The 27,576-nt window shown below is 36.7% G+C and overlaps 1 protein-coding gene across 1 annotated transcript in view; it reads left to right on the top strand.

Moving 5' to 3' along the window:
* The first annotated feature begins 4,803 nt into the window (after nt 1-4,803).
* Nucleotides 4,804-27,576, top strand: part of LOC115213504 (anamorsin) — a 50,330-nt gene continuing 27,557 nt past the window's right edge. The window contains exons 1-5 of the mRNA XM_029782511.2: nt 4,804-4,946; nt 15,591-15,751; nt 19,681-19,895; nt 22,988-23,144; nt 26,612-26,743. Coding sequence (XP_029638371.1) covers nt 15,592-15,751; nt 19,681-19,895; nt 22,988-23,144; nt 26,612-26,743 — 664 coding nt within the window. The 5' untranslated portion in view covers nt 4,804-4,946; nt 15,591. The remainder of the gene's footprint in view (nt 4,947-15,590; nt 15,752-19,680; nt 19,896-22,987; nt 23,145-26,611; nt 26,744-27,576) is intronic.

The raw sequence follows: 27,576 nt of genomic DNA on the forward strand, positions 1-27,576 counted from the left end.
GAATACGAACCCAGAAGATGCTTTTCCCTAATTTTGCTATTTCGTGGTACTCCCACCTTCCGACCCCCACCACCTGTACCAGAAGTCGCATTCCTCTGTCATCCTTTGGTTGTCTCCCATGAACATTTCTAAAGGCTTAATGCCATCCCCACCCCTACATAGGGTTTATCTCCTATGTAAGGTAGGTTTCTTATAATGCATGAAAATGATGGTGTAGAGTATGCAGGTTGAAGGCTATTGTTTGTTTATGAATTCTGCCAAATGCGAGGACGCTGCTAGAATAAGAATAGCCTGGGCAAAGTTCAGAGAGCTCCTACCTCTGCTGGTGACAAAGGGCCTCTTACTCAGAGTAAAAGGTAGACTGTATAACGCATGTGTACGAACGGCCATGCTACATGGGCTTCACCCTCTTGTACTATCTTATATCCCTCCCCATCACTACACACTCAATAACACTATAAAATGGTCAAAATTTTTCCACAGGAACTTAGTTCCATTTGAAAAATCCACCAGAATGGACGAAAGCGCTAATATATGATATATGATATAAGTTATATGATGTATAAAAACATGTAATGTACAAATAAATATCTGTAAATATAAAACCATCCAAATTTCTGAGTACCTCATTTCTTCTAATATATATATGTGAGTGTGTATATATACATACATACATACATATATATATATATGTGTGTGTGTGTATATATATATATGTGTGTATATATATATATATATATATATACTATAGTCTTGGGCCAACCAAAGCCTTGTGAGTGGATTTGATAGGTGGAAACTGAAAGAAGCCTGTCATACATACATGTATATTTGTGTGAGTGTGTGTGTCTGTTTTTGTACCCCCACCATTGCTTGACAACCGATGTTGGTGTGTTTAACCGATACCTTGGTAGCAAAAATCACAGCAGAAGACAGCACGGTTGGAGGTACAACCATATGGTGTTGCAACCGTGCGTTGGTGCGGATAATTGAATTTTAATATTATTCGTGAATTGAAGAAATGGAGTTGAACGAAGATTGAACAGAAATCGTTTTATTGCATTCTACACGTGTTTCGAAAGGCACAATTTGTCGATTTGTTCAACTAATGGCGGTGCTCCAGCATGGCCACAGTCAAATGACTGTAACAAGTAAAAGAATAAATAACTATGTCATTTTAATCCCGAGCAATGCCGGGTATATCTGCTAGTCGCTTATAAATCTAATGTCAACCAAGTAGAATGTAGTGAAACAATTACAAACCCCACAACATCCCATCTCAAGAAGTTCTGTACACTGCCATTGCTTTTCCTAACACTATTTCCCAAATCTCTCACATTTAAGGCACTTCCTTTTATGAGTCCTCTCTTGTATTGATTTCCAAATCCAATGCCACCTCCACCATCGAAACTTGTATGTCAAGCGAGACTGTATCATCAGGCCAGGATGTTGCAATATGACTTGGAAAAAACAAGTGCTTTTTACAAATCAATCTGTATCATCCTGTCTTTGGTGTCATTCAGAAGTTTGGGCCTTGGCTTTCCTTTGTTTACAATCCTGCATTGCATTTTCTCTCCTTCCCTGTGACAAACAATCGGATACACTTGATGTTCATTTCATCACACTGATGATATTACCTGCTCTTTTACTGCACTAACAAGGATGTTCAAGACTTGATTATACTGTTGGGGGTGATTTGCTTTAATGATACGTACACACCACATTAATAATTAGTTGTGTAAATCACAAAACTCAGCATAAAATATTCTCTATAGCTTCTTCATGATCTGCTGGAGTGGCTCTTGGCAGAATTCTGGTTTAAACACTCCATATAACCCTTCATAACTGTTTGATTTTTTTGAATTTTCAAAACATATTTGTGAATTTGTGTTCCACACACGAGACTTCGTACAATTATGAAAAAGATTTAAGAAAAATCTTTTGAATTTTTATTTTTAAATCACAGATAGTTCGAATTTATTTACTTAAATCTCAGCAATAGACCATTAAATGTGTTTATGGGGAGAAAGATATTGAAAAGTATCATCATTACGTAAGAGTGACATGACAAAGAAAGAAGGCAAGTATCAAATGGTCGTGAGATGTGCTCAAAATAACAGCTAAATAGTCCTTAGATAAGACAAAATTTTTTGAGGTTTTTTCATAATTGCCTGAATTCTTGTGTAGAATACAGATTCACAAAAATTTTCAGAAAATTCCCCAAAATAAAAAAAAAGTTATATGAGGGTAACTTAAAGAGAATCCCACCTGGCTCTCTTCCTGGTACATTTATGCACTATGCAGTTGAAGAGAAGATATTATTGAAATTAGTCTTACTCATTTTGCCCCAGTTTATACATCAGTTTTTGAAGATTGAAAATTATCAAATTAGACATTAGTGTGGAAAAAAAAAAAAAAATGACTAGAAACCCAACAGAGAAAAGAATTTGGATAGTTGAACACCAAAAAAATATCTAGATATTTTATTAGCGGGTCAAAGTTGAGGAAAGATTTGACGAAGGAGGGGGAGGAGAAGATGCCAGCAGTGTGCCATCTCCATGGAGGTTACAGCAGGTGAGATGTCTACCCTGGTGGATGGCAGACTTTGACATGGAGTGAGGTGATGAGGTGATCTTTGAGATCACAGTTATGGGGTGGGGCTGAGGTGGTCACGAATATAGGGTCAGTGACGTCATGTGAACGACTGAGAAACCTTGCTAGAAGAAAAGGAGAGAGGGAGGTCATGTGAGAAGATGCACGACCAGCGTGGGACTCTTTTTTGGGAGGGCTGTCGTACTAGACAAATATATGTGGCTGTGTGAGTTGAGGAAATTTATTGTTAGGTTCTGGCCAGAAGTTAGGCAGGGAGGGTTCCTACGTCTGGAAAGGATCAACGCTGCAAGATAGGTGTATTATGCCCCCACCCATATCACAGTCCATTGTGAAGATCGTCCAGTCACATTCCTTTGGCAGGGAAGTATAGATAGTATTTATTTATCTGGTGGTTGTTTGATGGATTAGATTCAAAGGGCTGAGGACAGACACTCACCTCTTTGGAAACTTTTCAGGTGTAACTTGAAAAGGTAAGTGGGGGTGGAGAGAGGAATGCTGTTTCCCAGTAAGAGTGGGTGAGAGTGGTGAGCATGGCTCGAGTGACTAGGTCTACACTGAGCATATGCCTGTATGTTGAAGCACAAGTAGCAGTTACTTGCCCTTGTTGTCAGATCAACTGTGGCTTTTGGGGTTTTCCAAGTGTAGCTCTCAGAAGTCTCCTCCCTTTTGGGGAATTTTCCTTGTTTGGATTTTTTTTTGTTATCTTTACTGATTACACACCTTTTGGGGGCATTCTTTCATCTTTAGCAGCATAATTGTCAAATTCGATCAGTTGATTGTTCATTAATTCCCATAAATTTTTTATTTATTTACTTTTGTTGTCATGAACCGTGGAAGGTAACATTTGCTTTGAAGTGAGAGGAGAAAGGGAAAGATGCATGTACGTGTATATGAAAGATAGTGGATGTACGTGTGCGTATTTGTGTGCATGTATGCGCACACAAACACACACTAACATCCATTATCTTTCATATACCTCTTTTTTGTATGTGTGCATGTGTAAGAGAGGGAGTGTGTTCTCATCTTCCGATTCATAATAACAAGATTTCTAAAAATAGAAAAATCCATTATCATTTGTTGTTGTTGTCGCACGTCATTTTGGTAGAGGTAAAGAATATGCATACTGTCCGTTTTCGGCGTAACAAAAACCCTAACCCTAAACGGTAATTTTTCAAAGTAATACTACCACGATTTTCACAAAGAAAAAAAAAAACTTGGATTTTTTGTGTGGAATCAAGAACCCTGACCTTCTAATATGCTGCGAATCCCTTATTTTGGTTCGGAAAAGGGGACATTCCCCCCTCCAGGTCCCGGATTCATTGGAATTTTTTTTGTTGAATGAATTCCTGTGACATCCTAATATGCTACAAAACCCTTTTTGGGCTCCAAAAAGCGGGGTGAGGTAGAAGCCTCGGAAATTTCATCCACCGCACCCCATCCCCATTGATCTTTTCAGGGTTAGGGAAACCCGTCCTGGATTCATCGGGAAAATTTTTTTCCTTAGTGAAATCGTGCTGGTAAAAAGATCAATGAGGGTAGGGGTGAGTGAAATTTCCGAGGCTTCCACCTCACGGCACTCCGTTTTTCGCACCCCCAAAAGAGTTTTGTCGCATAATAGGATGTCATAGGAATTCATTCAACGAAAGAAAAAAAATTCCCAATGAATCCAGGACCGGGGGTGGGGTCCCACCCACCTTGGGCACCTTTTTTTCCCGAACCAAAATAAGGGATTTGCAGCATATTAGGAAGTCTGGGTACTTGATTCCACGCAAAAAATCCGAGTCCCCCCCCCCCTTAGTGAAAATCGTGCAGGTGTTACTCTGAAAAATTACCCCCTAAACACCGGGTGTGCGTATTCTTTACCTTCGCCCATCATTTCTAATATCTTTTTAATGCGCAAAGGTTTCAGTGAATAAAATTTCTCTCCCTCCTGCCCTATACTACGGGTTGCTGTTGCTATTTGGTCCTATATGTCTCTAAAAATGAGGATTACAAGTGTTCCAAAATGTGGAATAGGTGAATAGATGTCGCACATAAATCGAAATTTTCTTTCCCTTTTTTTTCGAGATTTTTCCACATTTTATAGTATGCTTCAGTTCAAAGCAAATAGGGATAGAATTTTGAAAAATGTTAAATCCATGTTTAACAAACGTTTCACATCACCTCTATAATATCTTCGGAACATCATTTTTTTTTTTTTTACTTCATTTCGTTTCGTCGTGTTTTATATTTCACGATGATTTTGGGAAATATTACAAAAATAAATATTTACTTCTGAACAGTTGTAACTTCCGTTCTTCTCACTACTTGACTTTTAATACCTGCACATGTCAGAGGTAACTTCTATATTTATCTTCCACACACACCTTTACTATTAATCAGGTAAGTGATAGAAGTAGTGTTTTATTGATCTAATGATATAGACTCTTTTGATCTAACGATATATATAATTGCATTTATACCTCCAGATATTTTGATAATAATAATAATAATGAAATTATTGTATACAGTATTGATACACTAGTTAACTAAAATGTGCAAAAATGTTGGTGTTTTTTTTGCATTATACACTACGAACATAAATTGTAAGAATAAGATAACGATTATTTATCCACTTTATGCACACACACACATACAAATTGTGTGTGTGTGTGTATATATATATATATATATATATATATATGACACGTAATTAGTGAATATTGACTCCCAGATTGTTCTTGTATAGGTGACAAGATATGAAATTCTTACATGTGTCTGTTTTGTTTTTTAATTGGCTTCTGTTCGTATTGCGTATTATAGATGGTAAACTATTCATCGCACCATCACTTGGTTCTTGGTTGTATTCATTTCACCTTCACTTAGTTCTTGGTTGCGTTTGATAAGTTTCACTTCGCAAGAATTTGGTGGGGATGGGCATTTCTCCTGCCTGGGGATAATTTCCCATTCTTTCCTTCCACCTTCTAATAAGGCCCTAATAAAGGTTTTGGACGCCGTCTTCATTGACTAATCCACTGCGTAAGAATATTTTGAATTAGCAGTCATTGTGTAAGGACCATCTAGTATGTCTCAATTACGTGCATATTTGTAAACAGCATCATTTTTTTCTCTCCTCTCAAAACCCCCCTATCGATTTTAAAGTTGTCAAAATACTGAGAAGGTTACCAGAGTTCACAGCCACCTATTTTTTTTTCTGTGGTGTTAAAATAAATATAAATATCGTTAATTTTGGTTTAGTATCTTTAAAACGTTCAAATGTGTACATCACCTTCGAGGTTTTTTTCAATGGTTTTTGTGTCAAAAACTTAAGGACTATCGAAATGGTTACTGTGTGGCAACTCTTAATTAGTGAAGCTTATATGTTTGGATTATAAGTTCGTATACTGGGGGAGAAAAAGAATCTGACGTTTTGGAGGGTCGCCCTTTCATCTGAAAGAGAAAACGAAACTTTTTTTTAAAGTTCAAACATTAGATTCGTCTCCTCCCTTTTGCCATATACACATCAAATTCACTGTATAATTTTTGCTGACTCAGGCCACCACTTTTTTTTTTTTTAGCTCTTTCACCTTTTTCAACTATAATCTTTTCCACTCCTTGACACTGATACATCTGTTATTACATAAACATAATTGTGTTATGTAATAATAGCTGTCAGCCATTTGGTCGAAAATTCAGGAAATAAAAAGCAAAGTAATATTTTCATTTAAAATCTCAGTGATTGAATCATCCTCTCCACCAAACTAAAATATAATATGCACTTGAAGACTTAAATGTCTGAAGTGAATTGTTTATTATTATCATTTTTTTTTGTCATTTGAGAGTTTATAATATTGCAGTATTTATATCTGCACTAGGTTTCAGTTCATTCCCCTAACATTGCAAAGTCCAATGACTGACAACTATATTAATAAATGTAAGATTTGTTTCAACTCTCTTATGAAACTTGGCTTTTCAGAATAGCATAAACTTCAAGCAATCAATTTTCCCCACCTGATAAAGATGAAAACTTTATACTATTGCAGAAAATAGACAAAGTAATATTATTTCATCATGTAAATCCTATAATCGAGCTTTTACTTTAAAATTTTTACTACCACAAAAATTGTTTAGGTTTTGTTATGAACATAAGTTTTAAGTTGAAAGTTTGTTAGTGTTCAAGGCTGAAAGCAATCTTTTTAACAAATGTAATCTTTTTTTTTTATTTATAACAGATATGTAGCTGGGTGTATTGACCTGTAGTTAAGGAGTTTGGTTTACAATCATGAGTGAAATTATGTAGATGGAATCACCTGTGAAAGCTTGTTCATGAACCACACCTGTAATTCAAGGACTGGTACTACATTGATTCTACTTAAGAATTATGTTAAGGGTCCCCAACCAGCTTAATACTAACCTGATCCCTTATTAACAAAATTCTAAAGCACAGTTAAAATCTGGAGAGGCTTTTGTGAAGTCATTTACATGATGTAGGAATCACCAAATGAAATATTTGTTTTAATTTATTTGAATTTTTTTTATAGATCCTTTGGTGCTTATCATTTTGGTAGGAAAGTTTCAGTTAGGTTTTAAACATAAGTTGTTACCCCTCAAACAGAATTGCATGGCTAATTGCAAGAATGTAAACTTTCAGCTTATATCATTGAGTAAACAGTATATTATCAGATCAATTCCGATTAGGTATGCTTTAAGAAGAAATTACAAGTGACTACTCTTGAATTACAAATGTTGGGCAACAGTCTTATCATATTTGAGGAGTTTTCAGAAAGGCATACATTTCTTAAGTTAATGAGGATTTAGTTTAGATACAATGTTGACCTTGCACCCTCTCCTGACCTTGCACCCTCTGATTTTCACCTCTTCCCAGCCATGAAGTTGTTTTTGAAAGGAAAGCGTTTCCCAGATGATGCAGCCTTGATTTCTGAAGTCACGTCGTGGTTGGAGGACCAAGCTGGGGTCTTCTACAAAAACGGTCTTCAGAGCTGCATCAAACGATGGGAGAAATGCGTAACTCTGGGTGGTTCCTATGTAGAAAAAGACTAATAACTGTTCCAAGTTTCGTTGCTCTACTGCTATGGGAAGTGGGTCAGGGGCATTACTTATTGAACACCCCTCGTAACTTTTAACTTATCGAGTAATTTTTAAAAGAATTTACTAGTCATAAAAATTGTATGATCCAGAGTTATAAAATCTTAGAAACAGGTTAAAATATAATTGCTTTCTATATTTTAATAGATCTACACTTTCTAGATAAGTTTGATTAAACTTTTTTCAGAATATTAAAAATTAAAGTCAAACAGGTATGACTAGGTGTCTTTCTTTTATAAAGACAGTAGTGTATAATTTGAAGAAATTTTGCTTATATCTCCTTGCAGGTTAAGTCAAGACATAGAAGTTCTTTGTTAGCTAGTAAAACAGGATGATCATGGATGGGTTGCATTTGATCATTTGTCTGCTTGATGGGTTGTGACTGATATATACAGTTAATCAACAATATTTAAACTTAAGTAAACAATGCATCATTTTTGAAAAAGTGTATTCAGTTTGCATGGGTTTACATGATCTGAAAATGAGCTATCATCATCAATATTCTTTTCACAAATGTATTTATTAATGTTAAGGTGTAAGGGCAGGTAATGAGATAAAGGTAAGAGGAGGTGTTGGATGGCAATAGAGGTAACTTGGGAGAGAGTGTGCTGTGAGTGGAGAGATTGTTCATTAACCTTTGTTTTCCTTGACTCCTCTCTCTCTGTCCTCTCCACTGCTTCCTCATTTGTGATGCTTTTGCACTTATCACTTTTCTCTCTTGTTTCCTGCCGTACTTCCCCAGACTCTCCTCTAACTTGTCATTCTCTCATTACCCATTTACAGTGATCACTTTAAGGCCTTGTACTTGAAAATTACAAGGTAGTCATCACTAGTGCTGGTACCATAAAAAAAGCACCCAGTACACTCTGTAAAATGGTTGGTGTTGGAAAGCGCATACTGGTGCATGATGCAGTCCTCTCATTCATTAGATGCTGTTATAACACCCAGTTTATGCCACTATGGAAGCTGGATGTTGAATGATGATGATGAGATATTTCATATCTTGCAAGATCCTTGATGTGGAGTCACTTGTTTAATTAGATACTGTTGTACTTTCAGAGAGTTGTACTGTTACTAAAACACATGCATTGGCAATATTTCATTTCTGTTTTATTATCAATTAATAATCAAATTGGCAGTCATTAAAGCTTGGGATAAAATGCCACATGTTATGTTGTTTCAAATTTATACACTTTGAGTACAAATCCTACTTTATCTTTCAACATTTCAAGCTCAGTAAAACTATATCACTTCAGGGCAGTGAAGTGAATCAGTGAAATTGTAAGACGACTAGATACCTTGTGGTATTTGTTCTGGTTCATTGCATTCTGTGTTCAAATCTTGCCAAGGCTCTATTTGGGTGATGCACTTAATCTTAGTTTAATGTGACCAGCTGACACCTTGAGTGTCTGTCTCAGAAGCCTGGTAAAATGTTAGTGGCACTGCCTTCCCTCCTAACGAAATTAATTGGTTTGTCAAAGTTCTTTTGCTTAATATGAGTGAGTCAAGCATTCACTGAAAGTACCCAGAAATAAAAAGAAGAGGGCTTCCAGAGGCAGATCCCTTAGTCAACTTATAAATCGCTTAGGTTTTAAAATAGAAATAAAGAAATGAAAAGAACTTTTCACTCATATTAAGCAACTGCATACCTACTTTTGCCCATTCCTGTATATCCCTCACACAAAGTGGTGAGTTGGCAGAATTGTTAGCATGTCAGGCAAAATGCTAAGTGGCATTTCGTCTATCTTTACGTTCTGGGTTCAAATTCTGCTGAGGTCATCTTTGCCTTTTATCCTCTTAGGGTCTATAAAATAAAGTACCAGTTGGGCACTGGGCCAGAGTTGATATAATTGACTTAGACCCTTCCCCAAAATTCCTGGCCCTGTGATAAAATTTGAAACCAATATATCCCTCATGTGTCTCCTTTGTGATAGCACTTCTTTCTTACTTTTTAGTACATATATTGGTACATGAGGGACACATGGTCAGTGATGATGCTGTGATGAAATCATCATTATCATCATCATTTAACGTCTGCTTTCCATGGTAGCATAACTTTGACAAACTAATTATTCAGTTAATTAATATATTTATCAACTAAATATGTGTTTCGTTGCTAATAAGATAGAAGCGAAACACAACTAGTGCATATGTTTAATTGGCAACATGACAATATACATGATATATATATATTTTTCCATAGACAGGTTTTTACAGAGGACTGTAAATGAGCAATTTCGCTCATATGATTGCTGATGCTCATTTACAAGCATCATGTGATGGTACACATACACACACACATGCATGACAGGCTTCTTTCAGTTTTAGCTACCAAATCCCCTCACAAGGCTTTAGTTGGCCCAAGGCTAGAGTAGACACACTTGCCCAAGCTGTTGCACAGTAAAACTGAAACCAAGACCCTTATGGTTAGGAAACAAGTTTTTTAACTACACAGCCACATTTGCATATGTATCAATGTAATGTTATGTAATATATATTAATATAATCTATAATTAAAATTGTATAATAAAAAATTGAATCACTGAAGTTAATTACTTGTAAATGCCATCTGCATGAAAAGCAAGTTAATCTTTAATGTAGCAAACAAAAGATCTAGTTGGAAATATTTATATGTGAGGAAAAGGCATTAACTCAATGACTAATAAATTTTATTTTAATTGGTTTGGTATGTATGGAAGGCAACACCAGACTTGTTTTATTATTATTAGAATTCCTAAGCATAGCTGTGTAATGATGATAGAATCATTAAGTTGACATACAGTTTTGTTCGGGAGTAGACATAAAAAATTAGGATATTTATAAAGATATATTATGAATATATACACAGTATATTTTCTTACCTGTAATAAAATTTTGCTCATATGTTTATTAGTTTAAATTTCTTTTCTTTTCCCTCTTGCTCTCCAATCTAGAAACCTCACTTCTCAGTTTAAGAAGCCTAGTGGAAAATTTTACAGTTTGACTTCTATCAATTTGCAGAGATGGCTCATCATCACTATCATAATTTAATGTCCATATGCCATGCTGGCATGAGTTGGATAGTTTAACAGAATCTGGGGAGTTGCATGACTGCATGGAGCTCCTGTGTCTGCTTTGGCATGGTTGCTATGGCTAGATATCTTTCCTAATGCCAGCCACTCTAAAGAGTGTACTGGGTGCTTTTTTGCATGCCACTGGCACTAGTGAGAAGGAAATGGGGTTAAAAGAAAAAAAACCTCCTGGACTAAAGGGGCAGTCAGTGTTTGAGAGGTGAAGTTCTATGCCAAGTGTTGAGAGGCTAAAGTGTGATGGAAGAGCAAGCCCATGTGGCTTGCTTATAGAGGGTATACAAGGCTACCCAACATTTTATAAGGGTGAGTAAGAGTAGTTGGAAGTCAAAATTGTTGATAACTTTTCATGCCCTCTAAAAAGTAGCTTTGTTTATAACATAAAAACACATTCAAAATTTTTTTATAGCTAGAAGTAAAAATTGTTGTATTGTAGCTTTTTCTTTTTTTTTTTTATTCAAACTCTTTGAGTCTTGGTTAATTTAATTCAATCAATGTTCATATATTCATAAAAGATAAAATTTGATTGTTGGAGTTCAAGTTTCACCTGAATTGCTGTTGCCTTTCATTCCTCTTCTTACTTATTAGAATGAATGCTAGTAAAATGCTAGTGTTTATTTAGTCAACTATACATTTTTTTGTAGATAAATAAATAGTGGTTTTGTAATCATTTAAAAGAAAATGCAATGAAAGTCACTTATATGATCAATTTGGCACAGAGCCTCTTAGGTTATAACAGGGTTTGATAGCATTAAGCAGAGAATATAGCAAATACTTTGGCCCACTGATTTGGTGACAATAATTTTCTGATAACATAGTGGACAGTGTTATTAGAATGTTATTGTCATCAAAATCATTTAATATGTTCACTACCTTAGAAAATCTATATCAGCTAAGCAAATGACCTCTAAGTGCATTAAATACATAACATGATTTAATATAGTGATTTCAGAAAATTATCATTTTCTTTGAGCTTATAAAATACAAATTTAGCTGGCGAAAAATGAGTAAGCCAAGATTAGGTATATATGCCGCTTCTGTTCTCGAGAATCCCATTTGAAAACAAACTCAATAACCATCCCTAGATATCAGAAAGATCAGTAATGTGAAAAAAATTTAAACTGTCTAGGTCAAATGAAAGAGGATCATGGAAAATGGCACATGATATGAAATTAACAAAACATGACTAAATATATAAAAACTTCACCATAAAATATTCTCTATAGCTTCTTCATGATCTTCTGAAGTGGCTCTTTTACCAATATATTTATGCACCATGCAGTTAAAGAGAAGAAATTATTGAAATTAGTCATTACTCATATTACTTCATTTTAGAAATCACTTTTTGCAACTTGAAAATGATCAAATTAGACATTAGTGTGGGAGAAAATTGACTTGGAATCCAAGAAAGAAAAGAATATTGATTGTTAAACACAAAATTATCCAGATTTTTTTTTATTAGTTACCTTAATTACAATCAGATCAAAGATGAGAAAAAAATTTTTGAAAAAGTGGACCTGCCACCTGACTATGTTTTGGACTCTCTCAATCTTCAACAATAACATCTACACTGACCAATTTTTTCACTTAAAGATGATGCAATACTTTCACTGTAAAGATTTCAAACAAGCAAGAAGAAAATAATGAGAAATAAGAAATTACTCATTTTTTCCTCGCTTATTTTCTCCCCCCCCCCTATACAAGGCAGTCATATTTACAATTGATAGTGGGTAACTAATGTGATTAATTTTGGGTTGAAGGAAATCTGGTTTCAGTCACTGACTTTTGTGTATGATGGTATTTAGTCTCAGGTCAAGTCTGATCGAACACAATTTTGATAATCAGTGGTGAAAATCTCAGTCTAGTGTGATTTTAGGGAGATTTTGCTGCTATTTCCAGTAGGTTGAATGACCACTTACAGACTGTTTCATTTACTAGTCTTTGTATGAGTTAGAATTATGTTTGGAATGATAAAAAAAAAATTCATTAGGGTGCCATTTCGGATTGTTTTCACATTTTAAGTATTTGTATGGGCGACTTTTTGCAGGGGACATAACTCTGCCGACTTTGATCATTAGAATTGTGTTGATATTTATCAGTGAGAGTAATGGTGAAGGGCTTCCTAACTGATGAGTTGATGGACAGATTAATTTTAAAGTACTGTAATTGAAATCTACCATAACTATGCGTAAGTAGAAATATAACGACCACTACAACGGTCTGTTGTAAGGACTTGGCCAAGTTTTATACTGCTGTCTTGATACCTTCTGTAACAATGAAGGTGGAGGTTGGAAATAAAGGAACATTCATTTCAATGCTTTCTCCGAAGAGGAAGGATAATGTTATGCTCATGACCCCTTTATAGGACTGTCTAGGCTGGTGGAGGTGAAAGAGAAAGATATCACAACTGAATGGATTACTCTCAGGTCATAACAAAGGTCTTGCAAAAAAAAGTACTCCTTCAAATGATCCTAAGAGTTAGCCAGGTAGTGTAGTAGTCCATATAGGATCTTCAGATTCCAAAAGGATGACAGGCAAAGCTGACCGTGGGAGGATTTGAACACAGAGCACAGATAGTTGGAAAAATACTGCAAGACTGCCAATTCAGCATCTGGTTGTAAGAAATTTACCTTAGCAAATTCTGCAGGGAAAGGTAGCTGTTAAAACGATGATGAGGATGATGGTGACAGAAACTTGCTGTACGAATCTTGAAAATGCAAAGCCCAGTGCCACTAGTAGCCATTAGATCCTGGGACATGCATACTGGATTGAATGGGCAGGTTGGATGGTTATAGTACTGAACTCATACTTTCACACTTGATCTGTTTTAGTGGTCACACTATTATGGGAGAGTTTCAATTCAAAAATGTTTAATCCTTTATCAATCACGATACTAATTATTATATATTATTACATTCACATCAAAGGTGGTGAGCTGGCAGAATTGTTAGCACACCAGGCAAAATGTTTAGTGGCATTTCATCCATCTTTATGTTCTGAGTTCAAATTCCGCTGAGGTTGACTTTGTCTTTCATCCTTTCAGGTTTGATAAATTAAGTACCAGTAAAACACTGGGGTTGATGTAATTGACTAGTCCCCTCCCCCAAAATTTCAGGCCTTGTGCCTTTAGTAGAAAGGATTATTATATTCACATCATGGTGGAACTAATATTAAAAAAAATATATGGCTTGGTGATATATATTTTTCTGCTATTAAAATTAAGCTGGTGTGAACATCAAGTATAGTTGCTCTCAAGTAGTCCCAGTCAGCTCTCTATGCAGGCTTATCAGGTTGAGTCCAAAATTCTTTGGGTTTTTCTGTAATGATTTTTGCTAACTTGTATCTCCATGTTATGTCATTAATTTGAGACAATTTGTTGTCCAATTGTTGCTGAATTGTTTATTCTTTATTTTCATATATAACATATAAACATTAGTTTTTTATTCCTTAATTACAACTTTGATAGTGACTGATGGAAAATTGCAATTAGAGGAATTTTATGCTACCTGTGAAAAAATAACTGAATGCAGCAGCAACAAAAAAAAATCAGTGATGTGCAGCAAAAAACATTAGTGCCCAAGAGCTGTCAACAAATTTATGGTACAGACGTTTCAAGTAAGATTACACCAGCCTCAAAGACAAGGCAAAGCCAGGGAGACCTGTTGTGGAAGATGACGTCTTGCTTGAAATGATTGAATAACAACCAAACACTCATACATTGTTGGCAGAATTTGGTCCTTTACAAAGCACCATTAATTGACACCTCTGTTACCTCAGCCTTGTGAACAGATGCTTCAAGAAGCTCCTCATGAACTGGCTAATTACAGGCTCAATGATGTGTGAACATTTGCAGACAACTGCTGGCAAATCTTAAATCTTTGAGATGCCTATTTTTGGAGTCAGTTTGAAGCTGGTGATGAAAAATGGATCTATTTTTGCAATCCTAATAGAAACCAGTTGCTTCATTCCAACTTGTTATCAGACAAGGGTGGTTTGAACAGAAAGTCAGGTTGTGTATATTTGGTGGAATTTTGAGGATGTGTTGCACTTTGAGCTTGTCCCAGATGGTCATGCTGTGATAACTAACCTTTATGCCCAACAACTACAGCAAGTATATGATGTTTTGAAAGCCTACTATCCACCATTAGTCAATTGAAGATGCATCCATACCGCATGTCAGTACCCTGCACACACTGCCAATGTGTAGGTAACTTGAGAGGCTGGAAGTGCTGCATCTCCCTGCCTACAGTCCAGACCTTGCACCACCTTGCATCAGATTACCACCTTTTCCAAGTCATGGTCCATTTCCTGCACAGATGAAGATTCAACAATGTGGATGAAATTGAAAGTGGGTGTAGGGAATTTTTTGCTTCGAAACTGGCCAAACCATATGAGTGTGGAATTGAGATTTGGTACAACAGTGGCAACACAATACGATATGATGGGATATATTTTGATGAATAAATGTAATTTGTTTGAACCATAAATAAAAGCTTGAAATGTGAAGAAACTTTTAACTCAACCTGGTTATAACACATAGGTATCTAGTTGACTTCTTTTGAGTCATCCCTACAGATCTAGATACATCGCTTCTGCATTTGGTTGAAAATGGAATGCCTTGCATATTTTTTGCAGTGTTTTATTGTATGTGATGCACTGTGATACTCCAAGACGTGTTAGATTTCTCAATTGTCCCAGTCTCTTCTGGAAATAAAACCCATTAATTAATTAATGCTTAATTTATCCTTTATTGCTCTTAAGTCTTAAACAAAAATCTATTAATTGATTAATGCTTAATTTATCATTTATTACTCTTTCTTTCACCAGCATGGCAGAAATAATTGCTGAAGTGTTCCCAGTAGAATCTGGACAGCAAATTCTTGTTTTAACCAAGGGAGACAATACCTATTTTACTGGCTTGCCGGACCTTCTAAAAGCAACAACAGGCGTTGCTGGTAAAGTGGTAACACTAGATTTAAATAAATTAAGTAAGTTAACATTCTTCTCTTCCTTAAAATTTTAATTTTATATGTTATTCCTATTACGACACAATTGTGGTGGTTGTTGATTAGCGCTCACCAGCTGAACCTTGATTTAGCAATTTTATAGTCATAGGTATTCTAAAACCATAGATTATATTTTTTTAGATCACAGCACACCTAGATATTCTTTGCAGCACACTTGCCAGAACCATTGCTCTGTGTGGTTGCTTGACCTAGCAACCAAATTTCTCTCAAATCACATCTTGAACAATGCAGTTGCTGATGAATATAAAGCTGTTGTGGTCATGACTGGAATGCCTATTTTGATGATAGGTTTGTTCTGTCAGGTTCCAGATTCTGTGCAATCTGGTGCATGACACTGTTGTTGTTTATCCCCAGGTCATCCATATATATATATATATATATATCTTTATATATAAAACTAAAGTTGTGTGTCTGTCTCCTACGATTTAGATTCCTAACTACTCCCACATTTTGCGGTGCAGTGTAACCAAAAGTGGGTATCTTATAGTCGTGATTCATATCGAGCCCTTCTGGGTATTAGTGCGCGTCTACGATGAGTCTATGATTTAAAAAAAAATTTACCATCATTTTTTTCCCATTTTTTAATGCATTTTTTTGCTATTATATAAGGGAAGTAGCTCTCTAAAAATGTATTATTAAATCTCAGAACGTAAAAAGCTACAGTAACACCCCCCTTTGTGGTTAGCCATATTGAGATGGCTATTATACTTTACATCTCTAAAAATGCTTATATAGTTATTTCCCTTACAAACCCGAGCAACGCCGGGCGATACTGCCAGTATATATATATATATATGATCTCCTAGTAAGGTGTGATTTGATGGGGATTTGGTTAGTATTTCTAGGAAATTGAGTAATCATGTAGAGGCTCTTTTAGTTCTCACACATGCCTTTATTCTTTCACTCTGCTACAGGTTTGTGCCATTGGTTACTGTTCCTAATGCCAACTGTGCCAAGAGTATAATGAGTGCTTTTATATGTCACTGGCATGGGTACCAGTTGCATGACTCCAGTATCTGTCACGACTATGATTTCGCTTGATGAATCTTCTCAAGCACAGTGTATTGCCAAACGTCTCGGTCACTAGGCATTGCCTTCGTTAGGCCCAACATTTTAAGATCATGCTTCACCACCTTGTCCCATGTCTTCCTGGGTCCCTCTCTATCACAACTTCCTTGCACTGATAGAGATTTGCATTTCACACAGCTGTCCACATCCATAGGCATCATATGACCATACCAGTGCAGTTGTCTCTCTTGCACACCACATCTGATGCCTCTTATGCCCAACTTTTCTCTCAAGACGTTTACGCTCTGTTGTACATGCACATTAACATTCCACATCTAGCAAAGCATACTAGTTTCATTTCTTTCAAGCCTACACATGTCCTTAGCAATCACTGCCCAAGTTTCACTGTCATGTAGTGAGGCTGTTCACACACAGGTATCATACAATCTAGCTTTTACTCTGAGGGAGAGGCCCTTTGTTACCAACAGAGGTAAGAGCTCTTTGAATTTTACCCAACCTATTCTTTTTCTAGCAGCCATGCTCTTGGAGCACCCATCCCCGCTCCTGACTTGGTTACCTAGGTAATGGAAGCTATCAACTACTTCTGGTTTCCCCACCTGGCACTTGATGGAGTCTATGTTCTGTACAAGAGTAAACTTTGGCATTAATACCAAAATGAAATTTTTATATATCATCATCGTTTAATGTCTGTTTTCCATGCTGGCATGGGTTGGATCGTTTGATAGGAGCCGGCCAGACTCCAATTGTCTGTTGTGGCATGGTTTCTACAGCTGGATGCCCTTTGCAGGGTGTGCTGGTTACTTTCTACATGCCACTGTCATGGGTATGTTTATGCACCAGCATGAGTCAATTTTATGTGGCACCAGTGCCTGTAAAAGACAAGCCTGTATGTATGGATGACAGAGATTTTACTTGGCTTATATATATCTTCATCATCATTTAACGTCTGTGTTCACGATACCACAAGAGCCGACCAGGCTGAAGCCTGCACCAGACTTCTGTGACTGTTTTGGCAGGGTTTTTACAGCTGGTTGCCCTTTCTAATGCCAACCACTCAGAAGAGTAAACTTAGTGCTTTTTATGTGGTACAAGCACAGGTGAAGTCAGTTTTGGCAAGGTTTTTACAGCTGCATGCCCTTCCAAATACCAACCACTTAACAGTGTGGACTAGGTGTTTTTAAGTGGCAGCTGCACTGACTGGGTCACCAAGTACTTGCAAGAAAAAAACTTTTAAGAGGGGAGGAGGCATTGGAAGAGGTGATGATGAAAAGGTTAGAGTGAGACAGATATAGGTGTCTTGCTGAAGAGGAAGTACAAAGTTACCCGGCTGGAGAGAGAAAGATCAGGAATGAAGACAGCAACAGGTGTGCTACAGCAAAGGAAATACATGGTTGCCCATCCTGAGGGAAGTGCAGGAGAAGGAGAGAGAGTGGGAGACAGCAGGATAGAGATGGTAAAATGCCAGGCATGCTCACAAGGATCATAGGGGATCAGAGTATAAATGATATGGTTGAGCAAAGGAAAAGAGAGATGTAGATAGTGGCAAGTACCTGGTCATACCCTTGAGGTTCAAATGCCACAATATAAGTGACAGGATATTGCAAAGGGAGTGTAATTAAAGATTGCAAGTAAGTGGTGAAAGACCATTGTTGTATATTGAGTTTGAGGGGCTACTAGATAGCAATGATACATATATATAATATAGGTACAGGCATAGCTCTGTAGTAAGAAGTTTGCTTCCCAACCATACGGCTCTGGGTTCATTCCCACTTTGTGGTATCTTGGGCAAGTGTCTCCTTCCATAGCTTCGGGCTGACCAAAGCTTTGTGAGTGGATATTGTGTGTGTGTGTGTGTGTGAGTCTTCCACCACCACCACTTCATAACAAGTGTTGGTGTGTCACTGTAACTTAGTGGTTCAGTAAAAGAGACCAATAGAATAAGTACCAAGCTTAAAAAAAATAAGTACTAGAGTTGATTCCTTCAACTAAAATTCTTTGAGGTGGTGCCCCAGCATGGCCAGTCTAATGACTGAGACAAACAAAAGAAGAGAATATATAAAATGATAAATAGGTTGATAGAGATACATATGATGTAGAAACAAATGAAAGGCATAATATATTTTGCAGGGCATCCAGCTGTAGAACCCTTGCCAGATCAGATTGGATCCTGGTACAGCCTGGATTGCCAGTCCTCAGTCAAACCATTCAACCCATGCCAGCATGGGAAGCGGACGTTAAACGATGATGATAATAATGTAAAGGGGAATAACTCGATTGAACAGCTTTACCATAAAGAATTCCTGTTGCACTGTTTTTATTTGACCAGTGCTGGTGTGTGTGTGTGCGTGTGCCTGCACAACTCAGAATGCAGAAGGCCAGAATAAAATAACTACCAGTTAAATAAAGAACCTGTGACAATCTGTGCTTGATGAAAATTTTCCTATTCATATTTTGGATTTTTAAAATAAGAATGTGAAGTCAACTTAGCTACTTTATTGCATTAAAAACAGTTAAATATAACACTCTTGAACCTGATATAGGTTGGTTCTAATGATTCTACAAATCCATTGTCAAATTGACTACATCCATCCAAATTATCAAATGTGATGCTTATTCATTCACATTGTTTTGAATTAATCCTGGATTATCTTGTAGCTTTGACATTTTGACGATGTGATTGTATATTTTGAGACATTGTAGGGTAGGTGTAAGAGGTTGAATGTGTCTGTTTTGGACATAAAACAAAGTAGAATATTTGGGCTGAGTATGGTTTGTTTAAATGCTAAAGAGTAATGAGAAGCTTGTGCAAATGTAAAAGATTCTTGTTATTACCATTGTAATCATTCTTATTTTGTTGCTAGGTAAATATGATGGAACAAAATTTGACTCTGCTGTGTTTGGTATGGTTTTATCAAAAGACTTTAAATTTGAACTAGAACAATTGGCCAGCGTGTGCCAGGTGCTAAAACCAACATCTCAGCTTCATATATTCAAAGTCTCATCACCAGAATCCACACAGACCAAAGATCAACTTATATCATCTTTAAAATTATCAGGATTTGTGAAGGTCACTGAGGTAAGTTTCTTCACTTTTTTCTGTCTTTTCTTTGTGACAAGATCAATGTTACAGCACGGCCTTAACTTTAATGTTTATAAATAAGTAAACATACCTGTAACATGAGGGTTATGAGGTGGATCTTGATCCACATTACAATTATGGAACCTCTTGAAGTCAAATAACATATTTACTTGGTGGTACTGTTATAAACCTAAACTTGAATATCAAAGTTTAAAAGGTTTTAATTGACTAAAAATACAGCAATATACAATACAAACAAAAATTGCTAAATTGTAAGCAAAACCAAACTTCAATGCAATAACATTTTATGCAGTGTGTTGCTACATTCTAGACTAACTAAAATCAGCGCTGAACATGTCGTCTGCAAACAGAACAGAACTCCGCACAGTCACACTGCAGGCATATACCAGCAATCGAGACAATCAAAATCATGTGATGAAAACTAAAATCACAATAGGTACAGACTTGCTTTTAGTTTTTCATGGCTTGGTATTTGGGTTTGCAGCAAGGTTGTTGTATCTATGACCTTCATAGAACCTTCAAGACCCATTACATTAATACTGCAATTGTTCTTTATAAAGAACACAGATTGATAGCTCCATGAAAAATATGAGTGGAGAGGAAGGAATTCCTAGGAGGCTAATGTTCTGGAAAGAAAGGACTGAGTAAAGTGTCAGTAAGGGTGGGTCTATGGATAGGGAATGAGGGTATATGCAGTATGAGTGACGGGAAGAGGAAAGATGATTGACTCTTATGGGACTGAGTAGAGATGGCATGCTACCAACCAGTTCTGAGGACCAAAGGTCAGTGTATGTTGCTGGATAACTTCATGTCAATAAATGAGTTTGATGTTGCTTTTGTTATTGTAATGTAGTCTTAGATATCTGTATGTTTAGTAGCAGCACTCTCAGATGTTGAAGCCAGAATTGGGTTGTATCCAAGACAGCTCAAGATAATTAGGATTCTAAATCAAGGTACTGCCTTCTCCTAGCATATAGGAGTTGAACTTAGTATCAAAAGCTAACAAAACATTTATTGATTACACAGTGCTCCTCTTACTGAGGTTAACTAATTTTACTCATCCATAGTACCTATTTACACTTGCTACTGGGGAATATCTCATACACCTAAAAAGACAAGATGGTCACGAGTGGAATGTCTTTGATCATCAGTTTGATATTTCTGGATTGATCAGAACTTGAAACAACAGCTTATCTTGGTCTTCTATTTAGTTGTTGTTCAGCTTCCTGTTTGCCTCTGATCCTGGAGGTCTATGATCAAAGGCTTTTCATCCATGACCAATTTGTTTTGCATGAGGTATATCATATTTAATGTATGTTCCTTCCCATTTTTATGATGGTGGAGTGTAATTTAATATAGATTTGCTGGTATTTCTTGCTGCTTTACTGACCATATAGAGGCTCTCTTGTTGGCTTGTATTGTTGGCAATGTGGAAATATTCACTGCTGCAAGTATTGAGCCATATCTCCACAAGCTTTTGTTGGCCTGCTGTATTCAGCTCCAGTACTTTTATGGTTATGGTGAAGGCAATGGGAAAATTATTTTGCATCCTTTTTAGAGTTGTTACTTGACGACAGAATGGCATGATGTGTTTTATTTACTTTTCTAAATGTTATGCTGAGGACTTCTATTAGGGTTATTTTTAAAAGCATTTATTGTGTCTGTGTAATCAGCTTCTATGTGCTGCTAGTAGCGTATAACTCAAGATAACATGTCTCATTGTCAGGTGACGAGTAACTAAATTGGCTTTCTCATCTTGTTTATTGAGTGAGGTGTGTATGTGTGTGTGCATGTGGTGTCCTGTGATGATTGTTATTACTGTCTATTACTCTGGCATAAGTATAAACATATAAACAGATAATGCTGGTACAAGACCCAACAGGGGAACCTTTAAGTTGTTGCTTGACCTACTAGAAATACCAGAAAAATTCCAGGAAATCATACCTTATTATTTTTTTTAAAAAAAAGGGAAAAAGAAACACATTGGATAATATTGTCCTAGATACACTTTGTCAACAGGAAATAAATGTGAGGTCAAAACTGGAATACCTTTGATCATAAGGTATGCTTCATCATGAATGATTTGGAATTGAACAACAACAACAACAACAACTATTGCTGCAAACAGCAGGAGTATTGTACAACTGGCGAATGTTTTATTAGATTGTAAGACTGCTTTGAAATACTTCTGAGGCTTTAGAGTAGTGAGAGATGGTCTCTGAGTGGTTGACTTGTACTGATGGCTCATTGAGACATCATAGCAAGTTAACTCCTCTCATTGAATGATGTGGGAATTTAAGCTGGACGATATATTATATCAGCCACAAATGACTGTTTGTATGTTCACATCACATTGTGGGACCTTAGTATGAAATAGAATTCGTAACATTAAATTGATAAGTCTCAGCTGGTGCAACGAAAGATTCTGTGACTGTAACAAGGTTCGTAACTCAGTCAAACAGTTGGAAAGGGAAATAATTCGTTTATTTATTTTTTTTTTGTATGTGGCTTTACAAACTTACATTTTATATATTTGGCATAATGCATAGGCCAACTCATCATTTTATGTCCGTTTTACTATGCTTGCATTATTTTCAGCACAGCATCTCACCATATGTTGGCAGTCCTATGTCATTTTCTTGGTGAGGTGCAGCATCTTGAAATCAACGTTTATAATTTCTGCTTCCTTTGGTCTTCCAATTTTGACTTAAGGATGTTAAAGGTGCTAGGTATACTTATTAATAAATGTTATTGTTGTATAGCTGTAGGTCAAAGCTATCATTAAAGAGATTCAGCTATATTGTTAAAGGAATATTTTTTTTATTTACTCTCGGAGTGGTTGGCATTAGGAAGGGCATCCAGCTGTAAAAATTCTGTCAGATCAAAATTGGAGCCTGGTGCAGCCATCTGGTTTGCCAGTCCTCAGTGAAATCGTCCAACCCATGCTAGCATGGTAGGCGGACGTTAAACGATAATGATGATGATTGCACGTTTGGCTATTCAGTTTTCCTCATTCAGTTTTGTAGTTTTATATATCAGCTTAAAACTGTACTGTATATCTTTTGCAGCTCCCAGAAGTCAAGCTCTCCGATTCTAATGTAGATTCCATCAAGGCGTTTTGTGATTTGCCTGCTGAAAGCTCCTTAGTCCATCTGTCTGCAGCAAAACCTAGCTATGCCATTGGTTCCACAAACAAGCTTAATTTGAGTCAAAAACTCAAGACAAGTAAGGGTTTTCTTTATTTGTTTGTTTTGATATCTGTTTGGAAACTGAAGTGGTTGTTTCACAAGGCTGTCTTTTTGAGCTTTGCAAAGGATACAGGTACCTGTCAGATGTATTTTAGAATTTCCTCATATAGTATAGTCATTGGAAATTGTGCTACCTAGGCATCTGAACAGGGGAAGTGTAGATTGTTGTTTATTGTTTTGTTAAGTAAGTGGGGATAAGGAAGAGTGGTGCAGCATGCCATTGATAGTCAGTCTTGCTTTTCTGGACATTAACAGTTTCACCCACTCATTTATAAGTTGTAATTGTACCTGAGATGATGGACCAAAGGAATTCTGGAGTGTGAGCCACCAGAGCTCAGTCATCAGCATAGTAGCTCAATAATCTGTTTAGATTTAAGCTTAGTGGAAGACTGAAGACTTTTATAATTGAAAATATTTCTGTCAGGCAGAAGTCTTTCTCCTTCCCGTTCCATCCTTCTCCATTTATGATAAAGTCATACAGCTGAAGTTATTAAATAGCACAACAGTCAATACATAACCCTGTCTGACACACATCACCTTGTTGGATGATATGATGTATATAGTGCAGTAGTACTTAGTTGAAGAGTTAGGTGTGTTGGTCTTTTCCACTTGTTTGCAATTCTTTTGCTTACAACTCACTGCTGTTGCTTAGCAAATATAGTCTTCCTTGACATTGTGCTGTCTCACACCAAAACTCTGGCCATGCTTCTTCATAACTACTTATGGTTACTGAGTGCTTTGCAGTTCCAGAGTAGTGGTGATCCTTAGAGAAACTATGCTCACTTTGGTGGATATATCTTTGTATTTATGAACCATTACTATAGTGCCTAGTTAGTGAGTTCAGGAAGAGAAAGGCTAACACTGTACACTGAGAGAAGTAGTTGTGGTAGTCAGCTGGGAATAGGTACTAGTTATTTTGGGTCTCACTTGCCACTGGATCTATCAAACATCAGGTTATGCATTAAGATACCGTCAAAGTCTCCTAATGGATGATTTTAATGCATGAGCAAGTGGAAAATAAGTGTACACGAGATGAAGTGATTGGAAACTATAGTATTGAAAAAAAAACGAACAGCAGTAGCACTAGACTTCTTTGTGTGTAGTGCACAGCCTCATCTTCCAGTAGAAAAACTAACACAAAACTTCGCATAATTATCCCAGGCCCAAACATTAATAATCTCATTGACTACATCATAGGTGACCTCAAAGATGTTCTCCTCACTTATGCAACAAAGGAAGCTGAATGTTGGACAGTCTTGCATGATATTAATGAGTTATTAAAGGGCTACTATGTTTTCTCTTGATGTGCTAGAAATGGTTACCAAATCTCCCTCAAATCATAAGCTACTGTCTTGTATAATATCAAAACACATTAGACAATATAATCCTACATACCTTTAAAAGAACTGGATGGTTATGATCCTGATCTAACAGACCTATGATCAAAAGTTTGATGTTTTTGATCATAGGTCTGTTAGATGAAGATTGACTTGGAGCTAAGCAACAACAACAAACATACGTCATATTGTGTGTCCCTTAATGTTTGATGTTCAGGAGCACCAAACATTAAGAGGTTCAATTGTAGCAAGCTCAGTAGTTCCAATATTTGTAGGGATTTTGATCACTCTCTAACTGTCAAACCAAAAGCTTCAGTGGCATTTAATCACCATAGTGGCTAGCATAGATAACAAATGATCTCCTTAAATTCCACACTCTGTGAATTAAATCTTTGGAATCAAAGGGGAAAAATATGAAAATCAGTTTGGTGTGAACTTCTCAGTTAGTAAGCTCCTCAATGACATGCACATGGTCAAATGAGCAACTCTGGCAGTCTCTTGTCCACACTCTTAAAAAGCAGTGATGTATACATTAGAGTGAAGCTGAATCTGTTGTAAAAAGTGGATTATAAAAGCTCAAGAAATCCATATGCATACAAAAGGGCATGATATCTCACACGCAATTTCTGAGCTGCAATAAAGATCTTCTATGGTTCCAGTCAAGTCATCAGACAACACACTTCCTGAAAGACCAGTCAACAATGATGGCATGCTCAGAATAATTCTTAAAGTGGTGGATCCAACAATCATGGATGAATCTTGTGCAATGCCTATGAGCCACCACTTAAATGACCCTCAATTTTTGCTAGAGTTATTGCTGCCATAAAATAACAAGAAATTCTTGAACTAGATAACAGTCTAGCAGAGATCTGGTAGGTGAATGGTTATCCGTGCACAAGTGCCGTTCATAGCTACGTCATAGAGCCATGAGATAAGAAAGATTACCCCTTGATATTGGAATGATGCTAACATTGCCATTGTGTACAAAAGTAAGGGAGGTAAATCTGTTTGTTCAGACTGTAGGAGTATAGTACTCCTGTCTATTGCTGTGAAGCCTTGGTCGTGATAATGTTTAAAAGACGAATTCAGTCTATACAAGAAACTGTCACAGTGTAGGTTACTGAGATATAGTCGACAAGTTCTTTGTTTTATGGCACTTCACGAAAACTACAAGAAACCTGTTTGCGGCATTTGTGGATCTGTTAAAGATTTTTGATACTAAGTAGGAAACTTAAGCAGAATGCTCTTAAAAATTGCTTGCCCACCTGCATTTGTGAATCTCTTCTGCCAGTTTCACACAGGGATGATGAATCAAGTTGTTGTAGGAGGAAAATGTCTGAATCAAACTTATTAAATAATATATGTAACTCTTACCAAATGTGTTGAGTGCTACTTTCTTTTGTTTGTCCACTCACTCGTGTGTGTAACTATATATTATATATATATATATATATATATATATATATATATATATATATATAAAATCGAAATCGATCAACATCAATGGAAATTGCAGCTGTGATACCAGTGCCGGTGGTACGAAAGAGAACCATCCGAACGTGGCCGTTGCCAGCGCTGCCCCGACTGGCCTCGTGCCAGTGGCACATAAAAAGCACCATCCGATCGTGGCCGTTTGCCAGCCTTGTCTGGCACGTAAAAAGCACCCACTACACTCACGGAGTGGTTGGCGTTAGGAAGGGCATCCAGCCATAGAAACATTGCCAGATCAGACTGGGCCTGGTGCAGCCTTCTGGCTTCCCAGACCCCAGTTGAACCGCCCAACCCATGCTAGCATGGAAAGCGGATGCTAAACGAAGATGATGATGATGATGATATATATATATATATATATATATATATATATATATATATATATATATACACACACACACACACACACACACGCACATCACAGTTGCTCATATATCTCACTTGACATATTGTTGCCAGTGCTTTGTTTCCACATGCTACTACCTCACTTTTGTGTGCCATTACAGCACTATTACATTTTACTGAGCCACTGTCTTGTGTCTTAACTGTCACTCATCACCATCTCTCTGTCATTATACTACATGTTACTGATCGCTGTCTTGATTCTTATTTTTAGCTGAACCTGCGGCTGATACTGCTAAAATCTGGTCCCTCTCTGCTAATGACTTGGATGATGATGATCTCTTGGACTCTGATACCCTCCTGAATGAAGATGATCTGATAAAACCTGATCCAAGTTCCTTAAAAGGTGAGTGACTGTTTCCTTAGTAACTGTAATTATATCTTTTACTTGTAGCATAACCTCTTTTAGTGCTTCATACACATACACACACCAAGAATACAACAAGTGTTTTGCAATCATTTTCCCTGCTAAAGGAACCCCATAAATCTTTTTCGGTTTGTCCTTTTCCCTACATCACCCTTTGCCAATTTGTTGCCCTCATTTCCTCTTCTGTCACCTGTAGCTATGTTTTTCTCAGTCTTTCTCTTTCTCTACTTTCTTCTACATTTATTTCCAGTAATTTCATTCATTCACTTTCCTCCTTCTTTAGTAACATGAACCAGTCGGTTTGTCTTATCTATCACTGATTCAGTTTCCTTTATTCTCCTTTATTCATTCTTTATCTCTGACATTCCTGCTAATGCTGAACTACACTTGAAAGGTTGTGTCTTTCAAATTGCTTGATTAAATATTAGAGGTTAAATATAGCTCCAAATTTTGTGAAATCCTCAGATTAGGTTCAGCCCCCTAATTTGAATGCTTATAAAATCAGAACCATACACAGAAGCTGAAATTTTCAAGATTGATTAGGCACAAAGACACCAGTGAAAATTTTCAGACAATTTGAAAGACACCATCTTTCATTATGATTGTCATTAGGCAGTGAGCTGGCAGAATCTTCAGTGTGCTGGACGAAATGCTTAGAAGTATTTCGCCCGTCACTACATTCTGTGTTCATATTCTGCTGAGGTCATCCTTTCAGGGTCGCTAAATTAAGTACCAGTGAAACACGGGTCGATATAACCAACAAATTAGGCCTTGTTCCTCTAGTAGAAAGGATTATTATTATTGTCATTGTT

The sequence above is a fragment of the Octopus sinensis genome, linkage group LG6, assembly GCF_006345805.1.
Source record: "Octopus sinensis linkage group LG6, ASM634580v1, whole genome shotgun sequence".
Lineage (NCBI taxonomy): Eukaryota > Metazoa > Mollusca > Cephalopoda > Octopoda > Octopodidae > Octopus > Octopus sinensis.